Source organism: Nannobrachium achirus (genome assembly GCF_963921795.1).
Source record: "Nannobrachium achirus genome assembly, chromosome: 7".
NCBI classification, from domain to species: domain Eukaryota; kingdom Metazoa; phylum Chordata; class Actinopteri; order Myctophiformes; family Myctophidae; genus Nannobrachium; species Nannobrachium achirus.
Window position 1 is genome coordinate 54,901,709 of NC_137816.1, and position 27,984 is coordinate 54,929,692.

Below are 27,984 nucleotides of genomic sequence, written 5' to 3' on the forward strand. Positions count from 1 at the left end.
ATACTGGAGAGCAAAGTGTAAGAAATACTGAGTGTTTTTTCTTCTTTTTTTTCTGGTGATTTTTGTAACCCATTTTCTTTTCTCACCCCGTAACAATTGTCTAATGCAGGGGTCTTCCACGCTTTCAGAGATTCCATATAGTTTAATTGTTTGACAGTACAATCGTGTATTTTGGATTCATGTCAATTTGTTTTCAGGTATTTAACCACTTGAACTGTCAATACTTAATAAACTTGACCTTTCACTCTGTACTTCTGTCTGCTCTTTGCCAAAAATAGCCGATCTACAAGCTCACAACGCCTCGCAGCACGAGGCGTTGTGAGCTTGGAAAGAACACGTTGGAAAGCGCGTGGAAAGAACAGGTTATTCCAACCAGTTCCTTTCCCCTCCATCAGACGCCCTGGCTGGCCAGGGGGAGGCAGTATAGACACCAGGACTACTGCAAGTTTTTTTGTGAAGGTATACCTACCCTAGGGAGAACATGCAAACTCCACACAGAAAGGCCCATTTTCCAACCCCACCTATGGTATTTGCATTGATGACGTGGAGGAGAAAACACACCAAGTGTTAATTTAACGGACAGCATACTGTATGCAACCAAATGTACCTGTTTGTCTCACTACTCTTAACCGCGTGCTATCTGACATGATGACTGTGTGTAGAGACACACTAACAGTGACTTTATCTATCATTGCTGACGGGAAATGCCTCTGGAAACCGTTCACACAATTCACATCCACTCTCTGCTCTGGGCTGGGATCACTTGTCGTTCCTTTAGTGCCATTTGACAATAATGATGTTTGTACAGAACTGGAGAGAAAACTGAAAACTGTCCACCACCAACGGAGTCTTGGGGATCGAAACCACCGCGGTGCTTCTGGCTGAGTATCTATCTATTCCACCACAATTGGCTGGGGGAGGGGAAGCCGGGAGGGGAGGGTGGTCTTTACCGCTGCACTAGAGACTCCTACAGGCCCCCCCACCCCCACCTGTCAGCGGGCGGTGTGTAGAACAGGAGGAGAAGGACATTCATTCTCCCTATAGCTGCTCACTGGCAGGTTGAAGACAGTAGGGTAATAGCAGTGGCAACACAGAGTTGTGTGAGGAGGGAATAAAAGGAGAAAGAATTATTGGTCTAAATACAAATAAAACACTTGCGATGCATCCCATCCATGTTTATAATGCGTTATAAACATACTTAAAATGCATTACAATCTGTATACAGGGCATGCCATTAAGGCTTGTCCTGTTGTCTGGGACAAGTAATAAATCCTATAAAGTTCATTAATGTACTTGTCTGTTGGACAAATGTCTCTTGGTTTCACATTTTCTGTGATGCTCCTAGCAGCTTTGTGCTGTATGCAGACTATGGACTGGCGATACTATGGAGTGGAGGGAGCAAGGGGGGGATCGACAGTCCTTTGTTCCACTTATCCATTCTATTACAATGTCTGACTCCTATGCATGCATTTAAGAAAGAAATGACTGAAATGTAAATAAATTTACCCGGACAAGTGAATGGGAAATGTACTCGTCCAAAGGATCAAGTGCCTCATAATTATAAGCATTCATAAATACTCAATAATGCTTTAAACAATAGGCTAATAACACATTACAAAAATACTGTAGGCCTATTTTATAATTACTTAATAAGGTCAAGAATGAATACAGTGCCTATAACCCTGTATAATGACAGTTATAAGCACTCACAATGCAATCAGACCACATTATAAAGCCTTTTATAAAATTGCTGGGCAATGATTGACTAAAAGGAAATTCATAGAAGAGCATTGACTGACTGATGATAGATAAACCTGTTGGAAGGCTCACAAAGGAGTAAACATGTGAAAGACTGCCCTCCAGTGGTCAGATTGGAAAGGATCATCTCAAATAACACTGACATCTGCAGCCAATGGGGAGCATGTGCAATGGCCATCAACATTCCATTCAACCTGTGTGTGTGTGTGTGTGTGTGTGTGTGTGTGTGTGTGTGTGTGTGTGTGTGTGTGTGTGTGTGTGTGTGTGTGTGTGCGCGCGCGCACGCGCACACACACACATGTTTTGTTTGTGTGTATGCATGTGCGTGTGCCTACTCTCATTTAGGCCTATTTGCCTTTATCTGTTTGCTGTAAATAAATAAACTGGGTTGGCTAACCCATTAAAAAGCTACAAAGCTGTTTTCTCATTACCTCACACACCCATTCACACACAGAAGATGGGTCATTACACACACACACACACACACACACACACACAAACACTCTCCCCCACAGCACACACAGACACTTGTGCACACAAACCAGAGACACTGTACACAAATATCCCCTTTCCATATACATAACACACACACACACACACACACACACACACACACACACACACACACACACACACACACACACACACACACACACACACACACACACACACACACACTCACACACACACACACACACACACACACACACACACACACACACACACACACACACACAGACCCTGTGCCGCGGTGGTGGAATGTTAATGTGCATGATTTCACGTTTCAGAGAGAGAACGGGGTGGCAGCAGAGATACTCCCTTTGTTATTTATCTGAAAGGAGGGAGGAACCCAGAGTCAGACTGACATCACTGTTTATGCATGCAGCAGAGAGAGAGAGAGAGAGAGAGAGAGAGAGAGAGAGAGAGAGAGAGAGAGAGAGATACTTCAGAGATAGAGAGAGATACATCAGAGAGAGAGAGAGAGAGAGAGAGAGAGAGAGAGAGAGAGAGAGAGAGAGAGAGAGTGTTACTTCAGAGAGAGCAGCATTCCACCACATTCCTCACTCCTACTCCTCCTCTGTCCCTCGCTGGACCACTGGACCACTGTGTCTGTGTGCGTGGGTCACCACCAACCAACTCAGAAAGCCCACTACTACTACTAGTCTCTGTACGGACCACCATTCTACTACGCTTTGGGCTGAAGAAGATATCTCATATTTTGGACTTGTTGGAGTGCAGAGTGGAGCGATGAAGTAGAAGACAGCTTGATCAGGTACTGTGTATGATCACTGAACTTTTTAAAATCTATGCAGCAACAGGTTGGGTTTGTTTTTGTGTCCTGTGATAAACCAGAGCACTTGCACTATTATTGCTTAGCCTTCTCAAAGTGGTTTCCTTTAGGGGATCTAAATTGACCCATACAAGTCTGCAATTCTGACAGTGTACAAATGGAACCAAATGGACCCGTTTTAGAAATGTAAAAGTTTGAGAAACACTGGCTTAGCCATTGGCTACGAAACAGGGACACATTTTTCATTTCCAAACTAAAGTGGATAAAAATAAGTAATATTGCAAGTTAAATTCTTCAATGATTATTATTGTTATTTTATGATGGCTTGAGTGAGTGTATCGTTTGTCTTGAGACCTCTAAGGTCTCTCCAATAATTCTTTGGAATCATTTAACTAAAAATGCTATAACTATAAGACAATATCTGATTTGACATAATCTACTTTTTAAATATCTATAATATAAAATATCACATCTTGTTGAACTAATCATTGCCACAAATGAAGGCATCTTTATGGCATTAAGGCATTTTATTAATGGTGATATTGGAAATCATTGCAGCAAGCTATGTCATCAGCTTCAACTCTCTGAGCCATTAGAAGAGAGAGTGGATATGAAGTCTGCCTGTCTGTCTGTCTGTCTGTCTCTCTGTCTACCTGATTTGGGCTTAACCTGCACCTCCTCTCTGCTACCTCAGATTAGAGAGTACAAACTTCCTCTTTGTAGTGGCTTTCTCACTGCTGCAGGGCGGAGCTGACTGAAGCCAGGCTCACCTGAAATTCCACATGCCTGCCTCTCATTCTTTCTGTAGCACTTCCTTTGTGCAGCTTACCTCACCGGCCCCGTGAGGATTAGCCACCACACTCTGTCTGTTCAATCAATATTATGTTGAGGATATCATTGTGGTTTTAGTGTAATCCAATGCCGGTGTGTGCGTTTAAGCTTGTCAATGACCGGACATCTTTTCAAGTCGGTCTGAATAATAAGCACTGGTGAGAGACAAAAAACAAACAAACATAAAGCATTTATAGGGCTCAATAGTTGTATCATTGACAGCGTGTTCTTTCCCTTTATGTACGGATACAAAGCAATCTGTTCTTCCCATGTCTGTCACAACTAGTTTTTGTTTTGCTAACCTTGCAGCAATATTTACTCAGGTCTACTGGCCTGTTCGTTATAAATCACAGCTTTGGGATTTGATGGAAATGCATCTAAAATTGAGTGAACCAGTTTTTACGGTTTGCCTCTCGGTTTCTCCAGACAGAGTTTTGATCAAGATGACCCCTCATGTTACTACAGAGGAACACGGAGAGACTGAGACCCAGGGAGAGAAGCTACCTTTCGTTTGCCAACAGGTCTGAGCTGCGTGTGAACATTTGTAACAAAAATATTTGTTTCTGGGGGTCCCTGGAACAAAATATTCTGAGATGGGGGTCCACGGCCAAATACATATCATTTTGGGGGTCCTTGACATGACAAAGTTTGAGAACCAGCTGAACCACTGATATAGGCAGATTCTACAACATTTAATGTCTTCTAAATCCAAAAAGTTTTCTGAAAAAAGCACATGTTGCTATATCAGTGGTTCTCAAACTTTGTAATTTCAATGCCCCCAAAATGATATGTATTTGGCTGCGGACGACTCCCATCTCAGGGACCCCCAGAAGCAAAGATTTGAGTTAAGCCCTAAGCTAGATGCATATCTATTCTGCATCTAGCTTAGGGCCTCAGACCCGTTGGCAAAAACGAGCAGCCTGAACGAGAGACAGAGAGAGAGAGAGAGACAGAGTGAGAGAGAGTGAGAGAGAGAGAGAGAGGGCAAAGACCAACAAAGTGAGAGGGTAAAAGAGAGGAATGTGGGATAGCAAGGGCCAATGTGCATTGTAGCGCTCTGCAGCGGCTGGTTTCTCCACCGTGTGTAGACACTGTATCATGCCTGGAGGCCCTTGGCCATGTACCAGGTTTATTGTGTTGGCAGTGATGCGAACAGACTTCACCCCCCGAGGCTATAGTTGCTTCTCCTGTTCAATATGTGAGAAAATATCTCAACAGCCATGTGGACATGGCTTGGCTCCAGCGTGGATATGCACACCTTGAGAAATGTGACATTTTATACGGTACTGTCATGGCACTCTCACATGGTCCCAGACGGGAGATAGGTAAGATAAAGATAAAGTATCGTCTGAGACTGCAGGCAAATAACTGGTTCGGTCAAGCTCACTAGGTTCCCAGGAGTAAACAAGGCAGCTGTGTGCATACGTAGCTGAGTGGGACACATTTGAGTGATATATTGTACATACTGTACACAGACAGACAGTTTTATAGCATTACTTCACTACAAATGTATTTTGAACTGGTCTAGAGCGGCGCTGGTACTAAGCTACTCTGTTAAGCATTGTTGTTTGTGAGTACTGCTAAAGAGCCAGGCAGAAGACGTGTGAACTGTTGGTTAGAGAAACGTTCTTAAACATATTTATGGTGAGGATTTCAACAGGAATTAATAACATGTGTTTGAGCAGAGGAAGTGTTTGACAGATTAGTGACACTGAACTAACAGTCTGTTGTTCCTGGTTGGTTTGGGAAGAAGAACAGTACATATATACACAGGTCATTTCAACATCCCTCTGAAATGAAATGTGAGCAAACAAAAGAACACGTCTTGACCAGCATGTGAGAGGATAAATAGTTATGAATTTGGCATAATCATGCAAATGATGATTTATTTGGGATCGTTTTCCATCTCAACCTAACGCAGGTGACAGGTCCATACCCTAAGTTTAACAGAAAGTGATAATTAATTGCAAAAGAGAGAATCAATTAGGGTTTAATTTGTTATGTGTGACGTCGATGATTTGCATGTACTCTATGGACCCCCTGTGTGTCTGGAATAAAGTTTGAATTGAATTGAAATAGTTATGTTAACTAAATTCACAAAAGAACAGCTGTTCCTTTTGTGCTTTTATTTTTTGAAACATTAGTCTTTTGCATTTAATGGCATCTTCCTTTTCATATTTGTTTTTGCCCCACAGTGCCTTTGGCCTTATTGTTATGCGCTGTTGAATATTTAATATTCGCCCTATTACTCATTTATACATATCAACTTATATTATGTAGTTCACGTTAATAATAATTAAAGTTCAAGTTAATAGCGACCTGATAGCCAAGTGGTTATGGGCCTGGTGCAATGTACGGCCTGCTCAACCATTGGGTGTATGTTATTACCCTACTCCAGTGGTAGGCAACAGGCAGCCCGGCCAGAACTGGCTTGGCAGCGATTCTTTTGTAAAATGATTTGGGATATGGACACTGGACAGCAATATCTTTGAATTGATAGCCGGGTAGGATGAACACATAGTTCCATTTCATTTCATTGAATGTTATGTTTTCACTCTCAACTTTCCTCTTGAGACTTTTGGATGAAAAACTTCACAAACCAAAGCTGTGTTTCACATGCCTTAAACAATAACATTATTTCTCTCCGTTCTAAGGGACGCTGAACCATGAAAGAGCTCTTGTTCGAAAAGGAGTATCTGTCTCCTGATAAAATGCTATTTTGAAACCTTTTAATTAAAGTGCCACATTCAAGGATGAGGCCTGCTGCCTGCGCAAAAACGATTGCATTAGCATTTCTGCATGCACGTGCTTTTCTATCAAATGTTATACCACACACATTTTAACCCAAAATATGGTAGTTTATATAATATTCTTTTATATAAAGTTGTTTGTTGCAAGTTCCAGGTCCTAAATCAGCCATTGATTGTATTTAGGCCCACCATAATGTCTTTTAAACTTACTTGCTGACCCCTGCCCTACTCTGCCCTACTCTCTCTCCACTTGCACTGTCAAATAAAGGCTTAAAAATGCCCCCCAAAATAACATTATCATAAGCTGTCCTAGTTTACATGTTGACATGATAGTGCAATCACCAGTCATGTCCAACTCCCCACCTAGATCACATATCACCTCCACCCCCCACACTCTGTCCTTTCTTTCACGTCTCTCTGTTACTGTCTACTCTACTGCCAAAACCTCATCAAATAACGGCATAACGAGTGAAATATTGTGAAGGAAGACGGCATACTGACATAAACGTGTGTGTGTGTGTGTTACCCCTGTGTGTTCAAGCAGGTTTCTCCTCTGTTGGGATTGACTGAAGCTACAGATGGAGCTGAAGGTGTGGGTGGAGGGTGTAGCCAGGGTGGTGTGTGGTCTGTCACTGGACACTACCTGTCAGGATGTGGTCATCGCTCTTGCTCAGGCCATGGGTAAGTCTTCCAAGTTAGCTGATTAAGCTTCCCTGCTTGCTATCATTTCAAACAACCAATAATAAATCAATACCGGAATTATAAAATAGGTGCAAGTGTTACTTATTCAACTATTATTTGTTGCTTATTAGCATAACCTACATCATAACCTCCCATAATATATTGATATTTCACGTTTCAAAATGTACATCAAATTGCCCAAAATATATCATTGCTGTTGGGCAGAAACCTTGTATCTCCACAGTTTAAAAACTAGAACTGCACTCTGTTGAGGTGCCAACTTGCGCCTTGTGCACAAGTAGAGCGTGCCATGAGGTACGCTTACCACTGGCATCACCAGAATGCTGGTCCCTCATTGGCTGTTAATGATGACGTTACCAGAAATGCTGGTCCCTGATTGGGCTACGGGCTTAAACATAGGAGGACACCGACATACATACCCAGCCGATCGCAGTACTTGTGTGCTCTGCTTGCGCAAGTAATACAAATGAATATCCTACTTTGCCATGATACAATGTCACACAAAAGTAGCAAAAACAGACGACCTACAAGCTCACAACACAGTTGTGATGCGATGAGTTGTGAGCTTGTAGATATGCTATTTCTTTTTCAAGTGAAAGTGTCAGTGTGTCAGTGGGTTTTAAAAATATTGGACCAATGAAAAGTATTAACAAGAGCTTGTGATAATAATAACTACATCGGATCCATTGGAAAACAGATTATTTTATCAATTTCCTGAAAAGTATTCCTATGAGCAGTGTTGTATTAGTGATTTAATGGCGGGACGCTCATTTAATGACGTCATGCGCACATCGCTTAACACCTGCACTACCAGAGTTAACAGGTCAGACAATGGTCTATTGATATGCATCCAGGCTTGCTCCTTTGTTAAATAACCTGGTATGACACTACAGCTTTTGTAAACGTTGTTGAGGTGTGAACTTAAGGGTTGTTTGTTTTACATCGATGCATGTCCGTGCGCGTGCTGCTGCACAAAAAAGGACGGCGTGTACGCACGTGACACGACCAATACAATACTGCCTATGATGAGGAAGAAGTTATATTTCTGAGCATCGTCACTGTTGGGCAGAAACCTCGTATCTCCAGTTTCAAATTTGTATTTTCTTTTCTTGTAAAGTAAAGCCCTGCTTCACCATACAAGACTGCCGCACAAAACTAGTAAAAATAGCAGATCTACAAGCACACAACACCTCGCGGGTGTGAGGCGTTGTGTGCTTGTAGATCTGTTATTTTCACTAGTTTAGATCATTTTTAAAATGATAAATACAAAACGAACGGTTTTGGACAAGGTTTCCACCCGACAACGACAATATGTACTTTAAGGATCCAAAAAAACTAAATCTGGTTTGTTTGGAGATTAGATTTTTTGGCTATATTTTGAAACATGCGAAATATTTTGCTTTGCAGAACTGATTTAACGGTCGTCTCAATATTTCTTTAGGTCAAACGGGACGCTACGTTCTCATCATGAGGTTGCGGGCCACCGAGCGACAGCTCGTCGCGGACGACTGTCCACTGCATTACCTGGCCCAGCTGGGACAGCTGGCGACAGAGGTCCAGTTCATCCTGCAGAGGAGAGGTCCCAGCCTCAGTGACAGCCACGAAGGCAGCGGCACAAAGACACTTCACCCCTTGCCAAGACACACGGAGCAACCAGAGCCCTTCAAACGCAGGGGGCCACAAAAAGCTCTCACATTCAACCTGGGCCCCTCAACAGTCCCCAGGCGGACTAAAACGAAAAGATCTTGGTCTCCCTCGCCCAGAGCATCTCCGGAGCCCAGGGCTTCCCCTGTCCCGTTCATGGACCCTCCGAATCCTTCGTCTTACCCCGCCAAAGAGGAGGCGTTTAGGCAGGTCCTACAGCAGCAGGAGAGGCTGCAGGAACTGGAGGCACAGCTTCAAGCTCTGGAGAGAGAGTTGGAGTTCAGCGAGTGGGAGAGATGCTCTACTCCGCTGGCCTCGCCGGGCCTCCAAGATGAGCTGGAGGAACTGGAGCTGAGGCTGAGGCAGAACGAGGCAGAGCTGATGCACGAACAGTACTGGGAGGAACAACTGAAGGCAGAGGTGGACAAGGAGCAAGGTACGTGCTGGACAACAGATTGCATTACATTTTCTGTGAGAATCAGCAAGGCCGTTGTTTCAGCAAAGTTTTAGAATAATTGTTGTTCAGGCAGCAACACAACTAATTGCGTAAAATGTCATGCCGATCGGTCCAGCGGTGCTGGAGATTAGCTGTTCACAAGCGGACAAACAAATAGATGCGCAGACGGATAGGGGCGAAAACATAATCTTCTGCCTGGCAGAGATAATAAAGGATTCAGGACCATTCATTGCAACATACCCAGAACACAGTTGTATTTGGCAGAAAAGGCTCCGCTATGAGGAGACATCCATAGCCACCATCTACCAGATCATTTGGAAATAGCCTGCTTGGCATGGTACAGTAGTAGCAGGACCCTGTGTTTTCAGTGATCTGACACAACCATGCCTCTAAAGACAGCTTAGTGAGAGTGTGAGTTTCAGTATAAAAATGTGATTGATTTGTTTGAGCGTGATTGCTGAATGAAAAGTTTTGGATGTCCGATTTCATCAGTGACCCCAACAGAGGGTATGCGCGTGACATCATCATCATACCTGGAAGTTATGCAGGAACGCCTACTGAGTGGCAAAAAATACTTTCAGCCCATACATCCAAACAGAAAAGTCCTATCTGATCGCATTAAATGACGTTAAACTCACTTAAATTGCCACTCACTTTGCCACTCGATTTGCTACTCGATTTACCATTCACTTTATGCATGCGCATACCCTCTATACCATAGAGGTAGTTTATAGGTATCATGGACCTAATTCAACAACCGGACACGTCTTAGATGTGTGTGGCCAGTGTATAACATGATTGTATTTGTAATGTACATTTGTAATGTAATTTTTGACTTTGCACTATTAGTTTGTGTTGGTAGTTTCTGAGTATTTTTGCTTTGTTTAACAATGACAGTGAGATACTTGTTTGCACTAACTAGCATTGACTGCTATGGTCTTTTTTGCAAGACACTTTATGTATATATACTTATATATTATTCGCCCCCTCTATTGATGCACCTTCTCTTTATTGGTACTGTACTGCTCTTTTTTTTGTTCTCTTGTTTCTTTCCCTCTTATCTATTTTTTCTTACGTCTCTGTAACTTTGTAAATAACTGTATACTGCTGTGCTACTACTGGACAACTGAATTTCCCCCGTGGGATAATAAAGGTATCTATCTATATCTATCTATCAAAATGCATATATTTCTGCCTGTATGGTGGATAGGTGGATTACTCAAAACCGCAAATGCCATAAACTCATGACACGTCCTGTCTTTAACCGTGTTCAGATATACAGAGACATCTGGACCAGATCTGCTCTTCAATCGATGACCACAACTACAAGCTCCAGGAGCTCCAGGCCCATTCTGCCCACCTGGGCCAGAACCTGAAACTTGAAGCCCAGCGGCAGAGCTCTCGGCCAGCCACGCCGCAGCCAGAGGAGGCTCTGGGGCCCCTGAAGGAGCAGCTCCAAAGTCGCCTGCACCAGGGAGCAGAGTTGGACGCAATGCTGACCCAGACGGAGAAGGAGCTCCAAACTGCAGAGGCAAGGCTGCAGGTACAGGTATATATGATGCTTCATCCCTCAGCTAAAGACCTCTAAAACATCTCTCTTCTTCTTCTTCTTCACGTTCTCTTTTTGAATGATTATTTGTTTAGCCAGAATAGCCACAAGGCAATGCAAAGCTATTGGGGAAAAAGCTGTCTATTTGTTTGACTGTTTATTATAAGACAGTAGAGAGACAGTAAAGTCAGGATAGAGAGGAGGAATTAAGGACTTAATGGACCCAACTATGTTATTGGAATATGAACTGAACACCCTCTCTCCCCGATGACATCATTGTATAACTCTGATATGACAGTAGGAGAATATAGACATCTCGCTTTTCCCATCGTCTCAATGTATTATGTCTTACAGTGACCCCGTGTGGTTAAGAAATATATAAAAATGAATACTCATCACAACACCACAGCAGAATGACAATCCAGAAAATCTATTGAGATTGTTTTGTTTTGGCCATTGCCATATAATGTGTGTTACTACACTGGCATTTGTGTTCAATCAGCCTGGTCATCACAGACCAGGGGTCTTCAACGTTTTCAGGCCAAGGACACCTTAGTTGAGATAGATGAAGCACTATTATCATAGATTCCTTATAGTTTCATTGTTTGACAGCACAAATGTCAGAGTATTTTGGATTCATGTCAATTTGGGTTTTCAGATATTTAACCACTTGAACCGTAAATGCTTAATAAACTTGACCTTTCACTCTGTACTTAGTCTGCTCTTTTTCCCCTCTACACCAAACCTCTTTGCCAAAAATAGCCGATCTACAACCTCACAACGCCTCGCGCCGTGAGGCTTCGTGAGGTTGTAGATCTGCAATTTTTGGCAAAAGTTCTCAGAATGTGGACTCTAGGGTTCAAATGGTTACCGTATTTTCCGGACTATAAGGCGCACTTAAAAGCCTTTAATTTTCTCAAAGAACTACAGTGCGCCTTATAGTCCAGTGCGCCTTATATATGGATCATTCATTGACATTGACATTCCCTTTAGCACAGCTCCATCTGTTTGATGCATAACGCAACGGTAGCGTCTATTATGTGCGCCTTATAGTCAGGTGCGCCTTATATATGAAAACAGTTTGAAAATAGACCATTCATTGACAGTGCGCCTTATAGTCAGGTGCGCCTTATAGTCCAGAAAATACTGTAATATAAAAAAGGAGAAAGAATGTTTCTATCTACACAAAGATTTGGAGGACCCCCTAGGGGTCCCGGACCCCCTGTTGAAGACCCTTGTCATATACTAAAAACTAAAAGAAATGCTGACCTGCTTCCTTGTGTAGGTGAGGAGCCAGGCCATTGAGGAGCTGAACAAGGAGTTGAGACAATGCAACCTGCAGCAGTTCATCCAGCAGACCGGTGTCCCTCTGCCTCCCTCGCACACTGACCACCACGTCACCGACCAGTACCTCTGCAACGCTGGCATTCTGGAGGACGACCAGCCCGGCTCCATCTCTGTCATGTGCTGACCAGGACATGGACAGATAAACAACCTTATGATTAATGGGATGGGACGATATGAAAATGTCATGTCACGATTATTGCCAGTGAGGCTTGTTTTGACTTGCTTGGTATTTGTATTTTTAATTTAATTATCTATTATTATTTTTTTTTTAACATTGTCGAATTTTTTAACATGTTCAAAATAAAGACTTTCATTCATTGTGACCAAAGGAATTGCGGTTTACGATATCATCGCCATAATCAAAATATCCCCAACATCCATTATCCTGGGGCGGAACATTTGCCAAAAAAATAGCAGATCTACAAGCGTTGTGAGCTTGTAGACCGGCTACTTTTTGGCAAAGAGATTTGGTGGAGAGTAAAGGAAAAAAATCAAATATGTTATTTCCAGGTCCGTATTACCAGTTCGTTAAATAAAAGTGAATTGATCCCAGTGCATGGCGGAGGATCATTTCAAGATAAATGTAAATCTCCACGATACAATTATTGTGATTGTTATTTATCACGATAATAACGATTATCGTCCCATCCCTACTTATGATCTGGGCAAATGATATACATTTTTAATTTCCTCTGGATCCAGAGTCCAGACTGAGGGAAAGATTATCCTGCAAGCAACGCATCACTTTTCCAGAATGTCTGAATGATCTCCAGGACACTTGTTTGTGTGTGTGTGTGTGTGTGTGTGTGTGTGTGTGTGTGTGTGTGTGTGTGTGTGTGTGTGTGTGTGTGTGTGTGTGTGTGTGTGTGTGTGTGTGTGTGTGTGTGTGCACATTTGTATGTGTGCACATTATGGGTGCGTATACCGTGCGTTTGGAAATGCGCACCCCGAACGCACTCACGTATTAGTTTGTATTGGCCAGTGCGCTCAGTGCGGTATTTCCGAACGCACCCCAAGAGATGAAACACTGTGATCTGAAAACAAGCTTTGATGATTATTTAATTATAACCAAACAATCAATATGTGATGATATTATTTTCTTTTATATTTAGCTTTTTTTTTTTTTTTTAAAGGAACACGATTTTGTACATTAAATAATTTAACTTTGCCTTGATTTCTCTGTATTTGTGTTGTACTGGCTTTAAATCACCTAAAGAGAAAATACTGCAACAGCCTGAATTTTCACCCACTGCTTAGTTCTCCACTACTGTGAGAATAGTAATTTTAATCCATTTATAGACCATCCAGGAGTGCAGTAGACCTACACATAACAAATGGACTGGGTAAGGTCTCAGAGTAGCATTTATAATATACAACTCTGTCATATATTTCTTGATCCAAGGATATATTTCACTCTCAGAGTTAAGGTTTTACACGTATTAACTGATCCATATCATCGAGTATCTTTACCCAGTGGTGTGAAGTAAATATGTAAGTACATTTACTCAAGTACAATTTTAAGTTACTTTTACTTTGCTGGAGTAGCTAACCTATTTCCAATTTTCAGTGGGCCTACATCTCAGAGGCAAATGTTGTAGGCTACTTTTACTTCACTAGAATTATTTGAAACATTAAAACTTGAAATGGGACATTCTGCGTAATGAGTAGGCCTACTTTTACTTTTGGTACATTTTGATACCAATACTTTTGTACTTTGACTAAAGTATCATTTTGAATTCCAGACTACTACTTGTCAGTCTTGTAATATAGTATTTCTATATCACCACTCTGTCTTACTTAGTTGAATAGCATCAGGTGTCAACTCTACAGTCTGAGCCGCTGTCAAACAAACAACAGTGGGACTGTGCACTGTGGTGCAAAAACACGCGTCTATATTTTTGGTAGAATTGCTTCCTGGAAGCCTGGTGAGGCGAGGTTACCTGAACGCTGAATCCTGAGACTGACATGAAGACAACCAACAGGTTTAGTCATAACAGACACATTTTGCATAAAAGACGCTTCAAGGTCAAGGGCCTTTTTTAAATTTGGGACAACTCCACTGAATTCATAAACCGCGCCTGTGCGTTTGTTTACAGTATGGTTTCCGTGAAGCAAAGTACAGGTGTAGGGTCCGCCTCACTCGACACGTGACCAAATATAGGACAATATTTATCTGTGTGAATGAATGTGATTTTACCTCTATGGATTGTTCTGGTTAAATAGGTATAGGTTCTTAACATGAATAACTAGGCTACGGTAGAACTATGTACATAGCCTATTTGAACGAAATTACCAACCCATTACACCCAGAGCAGAGAGATAACTTCCACCGACATACATAAAGTAAAATTAATGTACAACTGGTCCTTTCAGTGACTTACAGCTCCCCCGTGTGGTGAATCATAGTACATTCCACATTCACCTTCTCAGGGGCAGTGTGTCAGCAGTGCTGATTGCTGAAGAAGCCAAACAGGTTCTCAAACTTTTGAATTTCAGTCAATCTCTCTCTCTCTCTCTCTCTCTCTCTCTCTCTCTCTCTCTCTCTCTCTCTCTCTCACACTCTGCCTAGTTAGTGTGGTAGATATAGACAACACACACTAGCCTAGGTCAGAGAAACTTTTATGCCAGCTAAAAGTAACCCTGTTTTTTGTTGAGCTTTTTTTGTTCATTGAGTTCAATGGACGTTTTTTGTAACCATTACTGTAACCCCAAAAGTCAAATCTCTGTCCCTTTTCTGATTGTCCAAAAGGTCAGGAGAGTTATAACAATATGTTATGAATGGAATGGCAATTGATACAGAATTCATCAAGACATGAACAGAACTTTCTAGTATAAACCCATGAACTACAAGTGTGCAAATGGCATCCCATATGAAGAAGAACCAATTCTTTATGTGGGAAACCAAGACGGAATTCATTTCCCAGTGGATTCCTTGTGGCTCGCATCAGTGCAACCACACTTGCAATTTCCTAGAATTGCACAGTTCTCAATGATATCAGTCTAATTTGTCATACTGTATCTACTGTATTATCCTGTAGTGTGTGTGTGTGTGTGTGTGTGTGTGTGTGTGTGTGTGTGTGTGTGTGTGTGTGTGTGTGTGTGTGTGTGTGTGTGTGAGAGAGAGAGAGAGAGAGAGAGAGCGTGTGAGCATGTGGGGGGTCTCAGCTTTTTTTACAAGAAAACGAGCTCTAAGGATAACAGTTTGGGAACGATAATTATGCACAAACTTTACTTAATTTAAATCAGTGTTTTTTTTTCTTTTTTTCTGGTGGTCCAGGGACCACCAATGGTCCTTGAAGGGATTCCAGATGGTCCCCAAAATTATTGAGAGTTGGTAACCAAATAGACCCAATAGATCTTTACATTTTGAGAGCGTAAATTAAACCAAATGGACCTGTACGGGTCCATTTGGTTTCATTTGACACTCTCTAGAGTTCAATTATTGTTAAATATCTGCATTACTTATTTGGTATTTGTACTTTACCTAATATTTCCAATTTCCAATACTTTTACTTCTACGCCACTACATCTCGGATCAAACTTTAGTTACTAGTCACTTTGCAGATATAAATTATAATATTATAAAACATAGCGGCCTACATAAACCACTTTAGCCCTATTTTATATCTAGCCTAGTAAACAACCAACTTCCGTAATCTGTGAAATAAATTAAATGTTTTCTGGAAGTGGGTGGTTTACGAGGCTATTTCATACCTTGGATATTTGAAAATAGCCAATGTGTTTTGAGCTTGTAGATACACTATTTTCAAACATGTTGTACTGTTACTTTTGGTACTTTTAGTTTTTTGTCGCATTCCTAAGACAAAAATGTGATAACAATAAATTTACCCCCATTCGTTCCGGATGGGGACCCGTTTCGAAACGGGTCCCCATCCGGAATCAATGGGGGTAAATTTACTCGAATCAAAATTTTGTCTTAGGAATGTGACAAAACCCCAAAAATATTATTGAACTCTACTCTCCATGGCATGAGTAATCAATACAAAAAAAGTCATTTTGGGGGTGAACTACTCCTTTAAGTCCATTTTGATGCCAACACTTTCATACGTTTTCGCAATTACATTTTGAATTCTGGACTTTTACAGTAGAGTATGTCTACATTGCAGTAATTGATACTTTTACTTAAGTAAAACATTTTGAGTACTTTTTCCAGGACTGCACCATACAGTATGATTGTGAATGTATGTGCATCTGTCTCAGTGATTGAGCCATGTGTGGTGACTTGGGCTCATTGACCACCTGTCCACTCACAAGTGACAACATCAATAAATAGAGCCATCTAGAGCAGGGCAGCTGTCACACACACACACACACACACACACACACACACACACACACACACACACACACACACACACACACACACACACACACACACACACACACACACACACACACACACACACACACACCACAAGGGACATCAGCTGATGAGTGACACCAGTCTTTTTCGGGGATATTTATTCTTTCTGGTACAGTGTGAGAGGGGGTATCCTCAGCTTTCCCTAAAGTGTGGGAAGGGCCAGGCTAAGATAAAGATAATATACAGTATGTAGGCCTACTGTACATTAAGATTTCCCCGATTGAAAACTGAATTATTACACTAGCCAGTAGTTGTGGATTACAGTATGCCACTGTAGTTTTAGTATCAGTCTTAATTAAAGTGAAGTTTCATTACAAAGAACTAATTGTGTGCTTTATTTATCTGCAAGCTTAAAACTCATGATCATTATTCAGTATTTGAAAAGTACAGGAAATAAGAATCCACTATTTTGTACTGTTTGCAGAGGAGCTGCATGGAACTCTGTGACAAAATATCGCTAGATATGAAATATTATTGATTAAACAATGACATCTCTAAACCAACATTTCACCCTTATTTGCTGCCTGTATATCTGATGTAATCTAAACCATAGGTTCCCAAACACAGGGTTGTGACCCATTAAAAACAAAATTCAATTATTGTTTTCAGTACTTTCACAAAGAAATAAAGGAAAATTCGAAGAAATTCCATAAATTAGAAAACAAATGTTTCAGAAGTAGTGACAATAGGTGATCTACAAGCTTGCAACACGGCGTGCAATCGTAGATCTGCTATTTTCACTAGTTTGGGTCCCAGGCAAACGTTTAATCTCTCTAAACAAGAATCTTGCGAGAGAGTTATTTAAAAGTTTTGAGGTATTCTTATTTCTCGTTCTGTCCTCTGGTATCAAAGGGAAACCCCGGAAGCAGAGCAGCTACAGTGTCAGCTGTTACATGCTTGCTTTTGGGGTTAGACCACCGCCCCGAGACCCCCCCTCTCTGGAATGCACAGAAGCAGCAGCATCTGAAGACACCTGGTGCCTTGCTCATGGGTCAAATATAGAAAGCCTTTGTGCTCCTCCTTCAGAAAGAGGCTGGACTATCTGACAGCAAGGGAAGGCACGCAAGTCCTCTCTAGGCTCAGATCCTGTTGTGATTGTCAAGGCACTAGGCAGATAGACCACTGGGTGAGAAGGACTGATCACAAGCAGCTACAGCATAACTTCTCTTTCCCCAGTTAGTCAAAGGTTGGGAATCAGCTTTCTAGACAAGATGACGGAGTAAGTGCTTTCCTTTTTCATTATCATTATCATTTAAACCAGTGTTTCTCAAACTTTCAAATTTCAAGGTCTCCCCTTAACCTTATAGACTTGAAAGGGTCAATGGAACCCACAGAGTCCCTGGAATTCCCTTTCAGAACCACTGATTTAAATGCATATTATCAACACAGATGATGTGTTCGCATGTTGTGATTAAAATTCTAAAGGCCGTCCTGCCGATTTCATGTTTTTGACTCTCAAACCTTTTTTCCTTCTTTCATTTCATTTCATTTCATTTCATTTATTTTTGTTTCTCCACAGCAAAAGGATGTCTTCAAGCCGCCGCTATGAACTGAAGGTATGTTGACACAGTGCTGATGGCACGCTACAAAAAGACACATGATGCTTTTCATTCACCCCTCAAGCTCACAATTTGCTAGTACTAGTAGATCAACTATTTTCTACAAATAGATTCTGGGGTAGAAGGGGAAAACTAGCAAATTACAGACCCCTGGGGGCCCCAAATGAAGTATATACCGGTAGGTTCACAACGTGATGTGTTCTGAGCTTGTAGATCTGCTATCCCCCCCCCCCCCCCCCCCTGAATGTTCACTTGTAGATCTGCTATTTTCACTGAATGTTCACTTGTAGATCTGCTATTATCTTATCTGCCATTTTCGAGAAATGTACTTTTTTGCTAAACGCTTGCCTATTACAAGCCCAGAAAAGGGCTGCTAGGGATCATCATGGTTAAAAATCTATCTATTGTAAATTATTCTCTTAAAGAAAGGCTACAGAATATGAGGTCCTATTTCCCCTGTTGTGTAAATGTAAACGGCAAAGGTCGTCATTCGTCAACAAAATTATTACCATTATCAGAAATTAAAAGGCGAATCTTCTGAAATCTGAAAGAATTACTTTATAACCAAAGTAAGAATCTAACGTAAATGACATGTTTATTGTTCTTCTGTGGCAGAGCTTGATGCTTCAGATCGGAGAGCAGCTGGTGGAGCAGGCAGCTCTGGAGCTGGAGGAGGAGCAGAAGAGGTACATGGAGGAGAACTGTCCCCCCCTCGACCTGCCTGGGTCCCAACAAGAGCTCATGGTATGAACAATACACCCATATGAGCACCGTGCTGTCCTCATGGAATCAAAACCTCCTTTCTTTCTTCTTCTCCTTTCTTAATTTCCCTATTTGCGGTGAGGTTAAGTAACTAAGTAGTTTTACTCAAGTACTGTTCTTAAGTACAATAATATTGTGAGGTATTTGTACTTTGCTTGAGTTGGAAACACTCAAGCAATTTCCAATACTGTTACTTCTACTCCACTACAAAATAGACAAAATATTGTACTTTCACTCCGCTACATTCATTTTTTTGAACTCGTAAACTTTGTTTATCCATATATCAATTCTGACCATATTGCAATGCATTGTGAGCTTGTAGATCAGCTATTTTCAAGAGATGTACATTTGAAAACTTGAAACAAACAACATTCTGCATAATGAGTACTTTTGCTTTTGGTACTTAAAGTAGATTTTGATGCCTATACTTTTGTACTTTTACCCAAGTACATTTTGAATTCCGGACTTTTACTTGTAACAGTAAACAGTACTTTTTCCAACACTGTCTATTTATCATTTTTGAAGGAGAAATGTCCTGATGTGCAGCCAGAGGCCTTTATATGTTTATCTTTGTTTATCTTGTATCTCCAAGTTTCAAAAATAGTATGCTCTTTCTAAATTAAAGCCCTACTTCATCACACAAGAGTGTTGCTCAAAAGTAGTGAAAATAGCAGATCTAATAGCGAGGCGTTGTTGTGTGCTTATAGATCGGCTATTTTCACTATAGTTTAAATCATTTTAAGGCCTTTATGTTAATCTTCTCCATCTCTCCTGGGCAGGAGCTGTGCAAGAGGTTCCACAAGGAGATCGACCTGGTCGACGACGAGCGCTACGACACTGACCTCAAGTCCACCAAGAACATCAAGGATGTGAGTCACAGTCTACACATTACAACCTCTCCTATTGCAGTGGCTCTCAAACATTGTCATGACACTTATTAGACCACGTACGGTCCCCCATTTGAAAAGATATGCCAGGGACATAGTTAGTACAGCTATGCAGCCCACAACAGCCCTTTCAATCTGGCTCAGCCCTATTGGCACGACGGTTTGTGCGTTGGTCTGGCAAATGGGAGCCCCAGGTTCAAGCCCCGCTGCCGCTCATCACTGCATAGTGTTAAAAAGTAGCATACCAATGGAGTACAGAGTAGCCGAAACCGAAAAAATCCCCTTTAAATGTTTTAACTCTTATACAGTAGGCTATAGACAAATCGTAGAGACATTCTCAATGGTTCACTACAATTTTTGCATTAGCAAGAAGATATTTAAAAGTTAGAAGTATAACTTGTAAAATACTTGTAGTAAAACACTTGCACACCAATAGAAAGCATAATCTTGAAATATATACAGAATGTCCATTCAGGACTAAAGGCCCTTTCTCACTGGGCGCGATAACTATAAAAAATATTGTTTTTCAATTGAAGTGGATGGTAGCGTCCACACCACAACGATAAAGCCGCCATAATTGATGTGAACGCCGTCGCCGACATATCGTTATCGTTATCGTGCCCAGTGGGAAAGGGCCTTAAATGCTGTAAGCAGGAGTGAACGGTTGTTGTCGTCTTTGTCTTGTCAGATTGACGAGCTGAAGATGAAGATCCGGGATCTGGGCGGGAAGTTCAAGAAGCCGGCGCTGAAGAAAGTACGCATGTCGGCCGACCAGATGTTGCAAGCACTGCTGGGCTCCAAACACAACACACGCATGGACATGAGGTCCAACCTCAAACAGGTCAAAAAGGAGGTCAAGGAGGAGGTGAGTGGAACTATAGCCTACAAGTGGCATTTCATAAAGAAGTGATTCTCAACCATTTTAATTTCAAGGACCCCCAGTTTGATGCATTAGGCTACGGACACCCATTTAATGGTATTTATATCTCTGAGACCCCAATTTATATGTAAAATCAATGTTAATTTAACTCTGAGAGTTTACAAATGGAACCAAATGGACACTCTCTGAGTTACATACCCATAAAGGTCCATCATTTAGCTGGGGACCCCCTGGGCTGGAACTCCCTCAAGGACCCCTGGGGGTCCCCGGACCTGCATTATAAAGCCTGATTTATATTCATGTCCTACGGCTGCGACAGTGTCGATCACCAAAAATAGTTGATCTACAAAGTCGTACTGATCAGGCCTCAAAAAAGAAAGAAAAAATTGTTATTTTAAATTAACACTTGTAAATAATGACCCTATCACATTAACAGACAATATAACAAGAGAAAGCCTCAATACAACAAATAACTAAAAACTACAGAGAAAACATACCAATTTCCTCAGTTCCTCATAATGCAAGGCATATTAGGCCGTGGTGTGTGTGTGTGTGTGTGTGTGCGTGTGTGTGTGTGTGTGTGTGTGTGTGTGTGTGTGTGTGTGTGTGTGTGTGTGTGTGTGTGCGTGTGTGTGTGTGTGTGTATACATCAATGGGGAAACGAATTACAGTATACTTGTGCTAAGCTTTTGTTAATCTCACTCAGAGAGCGCACCAAATGGAGCCAGGTTCACTTTGACACTTCCAGTGTTGTATTAACACCCAGAGTGTCCCCTTGTCCCCCCCCCCCCCCCCCAGGAGAAGCAGGCAGGTGACTGGAGGAAGAACGTGGAGGACAAGGCTGGCATGGACGGCAGGAAGAAGCAGTTTGAGGGATCAGAGCAGGCCTCCTAGAAGAGCTCCACATGTACCTAGGGCTGTCACCATTATGACATTTTACATGACGATTAATTGTCACTCAAATCATTGCGATTAACGAAGTTGCACATGGCAGACATCAAAGGAATGACTGACATATTTGACAACTTTACACTTAACGTTGAAAGTGGAAATAGCCGATCTACAAGCTCACAACGCGTCTCATCGTAACTCGTTGTGAGCTTGTAGATCTGCTATTTCCACATGTGAAAATATATGAAAATCTTTCAACATGGAAACGATTATGACAAAATAATTGCGATTATACGATTATGTAATAATTGTGACAGGCCTACATGTACCCTGTGCAGTGGTGTAAAGTATTGTAGGTCTACTTAAGTACAGTTTTGATTAAGATTTTTTGTTTGTACTTTTTTTACTCCATTACAATTATGTATTTGAATACTTCTAACCACTTCAGCCCTATATACATTTCGCCCATTTGAAAAATAGCAGATCTACAAGCTCACAATGCATCGTGATGCGACGCATTTTTAGCTTGTAAATCGACTATTTTCAAAAGATACATTTTATACATTTGAAAACTTGTGAAATGGGACTTTCTGCATAATTAGTACTTTCTACTTTTGGTACTTTAAGTACATTTATACTTTTTTAATTTTACTCAAATACATTTTGAATACTGGGCTTCTACTTGTAAGGGTGCCCTCACACCAAAATGCCTATGAGAGTGGAATCCGCGTTCCGCCAATGCATTTCAATGAGAGTGAAGCGGTTTCATGCCAGCAGAGGATTTCTGCAAAAAACGCTCCCTTAGGGGGACCAAAATACCTAGAGTGGAATCCGCCAATGCATTTCAATGAGAATGGAGCGTTTTTTTGGATTCCACTCTAGGTATTTTGGTGTGTGGGCACCCTTATCATTGAAATGCATTGGCAGAACGCGGATTCCACTCTCACACCAAAATACACCAAAATACCTATGAGAGTGGAATCCGCATTCTGCCAATGCATTTCAATGAGAAGGGAGCGGTTTCATGCCAGTAGAGGATTTCTGCAAAAAAACGCTCCATTCTCATTGAAATGCATTGGAGTATTTCTATGTTGAAGTATTGATACTTTTACCTTTAGTGAGTAGGCCTTTTGTAAGTAGGTCTACTTCCTCCCATTGTGGAAGAAGTATTGATATTTTACTTGAGTTAAACTATCAATACCAACATGTAACAATAATCTGTTAAAAACAAAAGTCCAATATTCAACATATATTTGAGTAAAAGTAAAAAAGTATCATAAAATACACTTAAAGTATCAAAAGTAAAAGTTTTCTAAATGTATATAAATCTTTTACTTTCAAATAGCCTAAGTAGGGCTGAAATGGTTAATGTATGTTTTGTAATAATAATTCAAATCTACAAAGTAGTTTTCAAATAATAGTGTAGTGGAGTAAAAGTACGATATTTGGCTCTGAGATGTAGTGGAGTAGGAGTAAGTATTGAAGTATTGAAAACTTTTATACTCCAGACTAGTAAAGCATAAAATGAAAAAAACCTTACAATACTTGAGTAAATGTACTTAGTTACTTTACACCTTTGCATTCACCCCTCGTTTCTGATACAACGGCATTTGCTCTGTTTTCAAAACAATTACCAAATCACTGTGCTATTGTTCACTATTGAATTCATGTTTATTTATCACAATGTATACCTTGTACTGTAAAGAATTTATATAAAGATTGGATGTACTAAATATCTGGTTTGTGTGTTTTGTGTGGCAGTAGCTATTACATTTATCATAGAAATGTCCTTGTGGAAATGAGACTGCGTCGATACCGATGTGGCTTGTAGCAATCCGATCATTAGTCATTTAGTAATGGTAGAAATATACAATAGAGTCGGCCATGATTTGGGGTGCCTAGCATTTAAACTAAAAATGTATTCTTGCCTGTATATTTTCTCTACCATCAATTCAAGGCCATCCATCATGTCTACTTGTTATAGATGCACGTTGTCTGCAACCATAAATTAGTTAGCCTACAATATGTCATCTTTTGCCACACTGTAGTCTCCAGGGGTAGATCATTACATCAGCCCTCTCTCTTCCTCTCAAGTCCAGTGGTTCTCAACCTTTTCGTGACCCCCAAAATAATCATATTTCAACTGGGGACCCCCCACCCTGACAAGCACTTGGAATTGTAGGAGGTGGCATTACATTAGTTTGACGCCATCTGTTCCATCGTGAAAATAGCAGATCTACATGCTCACAACGCCTCGCAAGATCTGCTATTTTTAGCCTCTAATATTTGACAATTTGGCCAATGTTTGACCAGAGGTACTAACAAGGTCTTAAAAGTCCTTAATAATTTGTCCCTTTAGAAATGTGCAGATACCATGTATATATACACTTACACTGTATGTTGGTCTGTTTACTGTTGAGTGAGAAAACATTAAGCTAAACATTTGGGGACCCCCCAAAATAATTTGGGGACCCTCCTGGGGGTCCCGACCCACAGGTTGATAACCACTGCTCTAGTCCACATGTACACACTACATGATATTAACACACCAATGAATGAATAATGACAGGACACAATATTCTGCATTAAAGTTTTTAAATAAAGAATAATTCACACCTCAGAAAATAATAAAATAAGAGAGAATTTCCACATACTACAGATTGATTCCATACAATATCTGTAATTACAATTATTAAATTATTTTATTTATATAATATGGCATGTCTGTACACCACTTGTCAAAGCTCCTGCTGGCTGCATAACATTTACACACGCGTCTTGCCTGAGTTACCGGGATAAGGTAACTCGTAGATAAGATACAAGATGGCTGTAGTCAACAATGGCTGACTTCCTTGTAGACTTTAGGAAGGAGACTCTTGACAAAGACCACTGAAAACAACAAACAAGGGGGAGGAGGGTGTCGTGATATGACTGCGTTGAGAAATCGACATTGTTCATATATATATATATATATATATATTTGCTCGTTTTTACAGAAATTCCATTTCTTGTTAGCAGTAGATCACATATTTATTTTGCTACGCAATTAATGTTACATCATAGTGAAGGCAGTAAGAAGTCCCCTTTGTCAGCCATTTTGCCTTTGTCTTTGCCACCTCAAACACACGCCCTACCAGAGCACGTTTCATTTCCAGTCTCTACAATGCAGCACGCACACTTTGTGGTAATTGCTTGAAAATATCGTAATAATGTTAACTCGGTAAAGTTACAATAATCAGATGGTAAGAAAAAGAGGCACTACTAGTGAAGATCTGAAAGACACCAAAGTCTTCCTCGCTTTTGTTTCCTGATCAGCACCTTTTGGACTGCAGAGAGGGTAATAATAACCCTCTCATGGTCGCTTTCAACCCGTGTTTGACATTTGTTGTTGATAGAACAATTAGAATGTCTATTTGTTTCTGGTGTTGCAAAATGGAGGAGATCTTTTCAACAATCTTCAACTAGTTAAAGGAAAATGTCAACTCCAAATTTGTTTCAGTAGATTTCAAACCTCGACTCTTCCAGTTCCACCACTTAAACCCTACAATATATACTATGTAGATGGAGTTCTCCAGGGTTCTGTACCTTGGCCCCTTCCTCCCCCCCCCCCCACCCCCCTCTATATCAAATCTCGTAGCCGAAAATAGACAATCTACAAGCGTTGCAATGCCTTGTGAGGCGGTGCCTTGTGAGATTGTATACGGTATGTGCTATTTTCGGCAAATGTTCACCTATTATGACATGCCCAGAATAGGGAAGCTAGGGTTCATGTGGTCTCTGAGAGGGAAATTGAAGACAAATAGCAATGAACGGAGGCCATTTTACTCGCACTATACTGTAGAAATAGTAGCAGCCACCAGAAAGGCCATACACCATTCATCATTGAGAACAGTGTACTCCACTCCACTGTCAGGTTAAGGGACACAATGGACTATCCTATTTCTGAAGCTATTTAAACTTTTTAAACTGAAACTTTGATTTCTGTGATACATACTGTAGCTATGCATTGTAAGTTATTTTATTCTGCTCCCAGGCCTGTGGTGTTTTGCCCCACTAAGTCTAACCATCACTGTCATGGCTGTGTTGACGTGAAGGTTGTGCTCTGTTGTGGACAGTCTGAGATTACCACCTCCCTTGGGATTTAGCATAATGTTTCTCATGGCTCTTTAGCTCTTGCCTCGCTTTCTGCTTAACGTCTAAAGGCTGCAGCATACTCCATACGAAGGCTTCCGCAGATCAATAAGAACAAAATTTGCAGAGCAAACAAACAAACGCAGTGCCTTGCCGAAGTTCTTTTCTAACCAGCTGAACACCACCGCAGAGACACCGAAGCGAACATCGCGCGTGATTGGTCGGACACTCAATGCGCCCTCATTTATACTGCTTTATTACCGCAATCTGCCAGCAACATAACCATGGACAATTTTGAGAAAGAAAGTTTTGAGTCAGGAGGTAGAAACTACAAACCTCTATAATCCCTGTCTGAGGGACTACAAACCCAACCTGATGGCAACTCATTAACGCAGAGAGATAGCACACAAGTTGTCCGCTGTGTCTGTCTCCAGAAATGTCAACGTCTCTGGGATAAATTATGTCAAAGCACTTCGGAGGTTGATGTAAACAAATAGCGGAGATCCAATCACTGTTCCAGCACTGTATACAGTGGGCAGGGCCTAACGTTCAGAGCCACATCGAGTATAAAACAGCTTAGTCTTCGAGAGAGCTTTGTTTGACTCGGCAAGACCTGCCAAAAGCTTGACTTGGTTTGTAGTATGCTGCAGGCTTTAGTCTCGACCAGAGCGTCCCGACAGCGCCCATGTCTCTCCTTCTGCTTGTTTTTCAGAAGTATTAGTTAGTTTCTTTTCTTTTAAAAGATATGTTGGTCCTCCATGCAACGTTATGTTATGATACAGTGTACTGTACAGGATAGGGTGCAAGGCAGGACGGAGCTATTCCAGGTAGATGTCCTCTGTCGGGCAGGAGAACTCCACAAACTCCTTGTAGTACAACTGGAAGGCTTTCCTGGAGGACAAGGGGATGTTTACAGTCAGTCATAGAGCTTACAGTCATACTCTAAGCCAGGGGTCTTCAACGTTTTCAGGCCAAGGACCCCTTAGTTGAGAGAGAGAGATGAAGCAAGGACCCCCACAACCTTTTCATAGATTCCACATAGTTTCATCGTTTGACAGCACAATCATCAGTGTATTTCTGATTAATTTCAATTTGTCTTTTCAGATATTTAACCACTTGAGCCTTCATTACCTAATAAACTATGGGTAATGTACGAAATAATCCATCCCTTTGTGGTTTGGTTAATGTTTACTTTGTAGTGGACTTGGGATGCAACCAGTTTGTTGTGCGTGGTGTTCCAAATAGTAGAATTTCACAATGTAGCCTAGGTAAAAATGATGGTTCATAGCACTGAAGATGCCAAACTCACCCTACTGACTCTGCCATGGGTTTGGTGGAATTTTCAGAAACAAAGACATGGCAGGCGAACCTCTGGTCTGCTGGGTGCTTGGTGATGAAGCCAAAATACCTGCAGACAAGAAATACAACTTATTTGACTGATTATCAGTACGATAATCATATGTGCATATACAGTATTAGCACTTTGAGAGAGGGGTGGACATAACAGCCTTTTTTATTTTGTATTTTTTCCCCCACCTGTTTTAGGATAGTTACATACATTTTTGGACTGGTCGGCCACTAAGTGGAGAGGGCCACTTAGTGGCTTAAGTGGCATCGGCCCACAGAGCAGAGAGACATCACATGATTGGCCCACTGGCTTGTCTATCATCTGAATACTGGCCTAGTAGCCCAAAATCACAGGCTACCGTGGCCCAGGAGTCCCACTCAAACATATAACATCTAATACAAGCCCACAACGCATCGCTGCATCCTCGACACGTTGTGCGCTTGTAGATCTTCTATGTTCGGTTTGCGCCAGTTGCAGGCCGAATTTATGTGCCAGTCCAGCCCTGCTTTGAGATGTGCAAGAACGTAAAGTGCATTATAAATAAAATGTATTATTATTATGTGCTCAACTCTTATTGATACACAACCATGCACATGTGAGTTATTCAACTTATCATGGCCCCACTCATCGTATACTGCAAAACATAACAAGTGTGGTCTCTGACTGACACTATGGAAGGAAGTCATACTGTATATATTATATAGCCACTTAGAATGGAATCTGAAAAATCTGACTCATGACCCCAGAGATAATGTGTACCAATTTGTGTGAGTTTTGGACAAAATATGTAGGAGTAGTAGCAAAAAGTGTGTT

General features: G+C 41.2%; 3 protein-coding genes across 7 annotated transcripts in view; 2 read left to right on the forward strand and 1 right to left on the reverse strand.

Annotated features, from left to right (window-relative positions):
* Nucleotides 1-2,802: 2,802 nt before the first annotated feature.
* On the forward strand, nt 2,803-13,757 carry LOC308288248 (ras association domain-containing protein 7-like). Of its 5 annotated transcripts, none has more exons than XM_080729632.1 (5): nt 2,803-3,031; nt 7,175-7,311; nt 8,774-9,412; nt 10,708-10,982; nt 12,268-13,757. In XM_080729632.1, the coding sequence occupies exons 2-5, from the start codon at nt 7,209-7,211 to the stop codon at nt 12,451-12,453; spliced, it is 1,203 nt and encodes a 400-aa protein (XP_080585758.1). In that variant the 5' UTR covers nt 2,803-3,031; nt 7,175-7,208; the 3' UTR covers nt 12,454-13,757. The 5 variants fall into 5 exon arrangements, with proteins under 5 accessions (XP_080585758.1, XP_080585762.1, XP_080585761.1 ...); XM_080729636.1 differs by having other exon boundaries at nt 10,708-10,976; XM_080729635.1 differs by lacking the exon at nt 2,803-3,031 and adding an exon at nt 5,072-5,163.
* Nucleotides 13,758-18,239: 4,482 nt separating this feature from the next.
* On the forward strand, nt 18,240-21,695 carry LOC308288854 (troponin I, fast skeletal muscle-like; the record flags this gene model as incomplete). Its single annotated transcript, XM_080730330.1, has 5 exons — nt 18,240-18,269; nt 18,888-19,016; nt 19,814-19,903; nt 20,610-20,786; nt 21,600-21,695. 5 exons carry the CDS (start codon nt 18,240-18,242, stop codon nt 21,693-21,695), a joined length of 522 nt encoding a protein of 173 aa, XP_080586456.1.
* Nucleotides 21,696-26,641: 4,946 nt separating this feature from the next.
* mapk8ip1b (mitogen-activated protein kinase 8 interacting protein 1b) overlaps nt 26,642-27,984 on the reverse strand; it is a gene marked incomplete at its 3' end in the record, with an annotated part of 59,830 nt that continues 58,487 nt past the window's right edge. The window contains exons 12-13 of the mRNA XM_080729592.1: nt 27,133-27,231; nt 26,642-26,714 (exon numbers count right to left, since the gene is read on the reverse strand). Of these exons, the coding sequence (XP_080585718.1) occupies nt 26,642-26,714; nt 27,133-27,231 (172 nt within the window). The remainder of the gene's footprint in view (nt 26,715-27,132; nt 27,232-27,984) is intronic.

What these genes read in the sequence shown, in the direction of transcription:
- LOC308288248 (XM_080729632.1), top strand. Translation starts at nt 7,209, where the DNA reads ATGGAGCTGAAGGTGTGGGTGGAGGGTGTAGCCAGGGTGGTGTGTGGT. An exon ending in AGAGGTGGACAAGGAGCAAG is followed by an intron (nt 9,413 to 10,707) that starts GTACGTGCTGGA and finishes AACCGTGTTCAG; the next exon opens with ATATACAGAGACATCTGGAC. An exon ending in AGGCAAGGCTGCAGGTACAG is followed by an intron (nt 10,983 to 12,267) that starts GTATATATGATG and finishes TTCCTTGTGTAG; the next exon opens with GTGAGGAGCCAGGCCATTGA.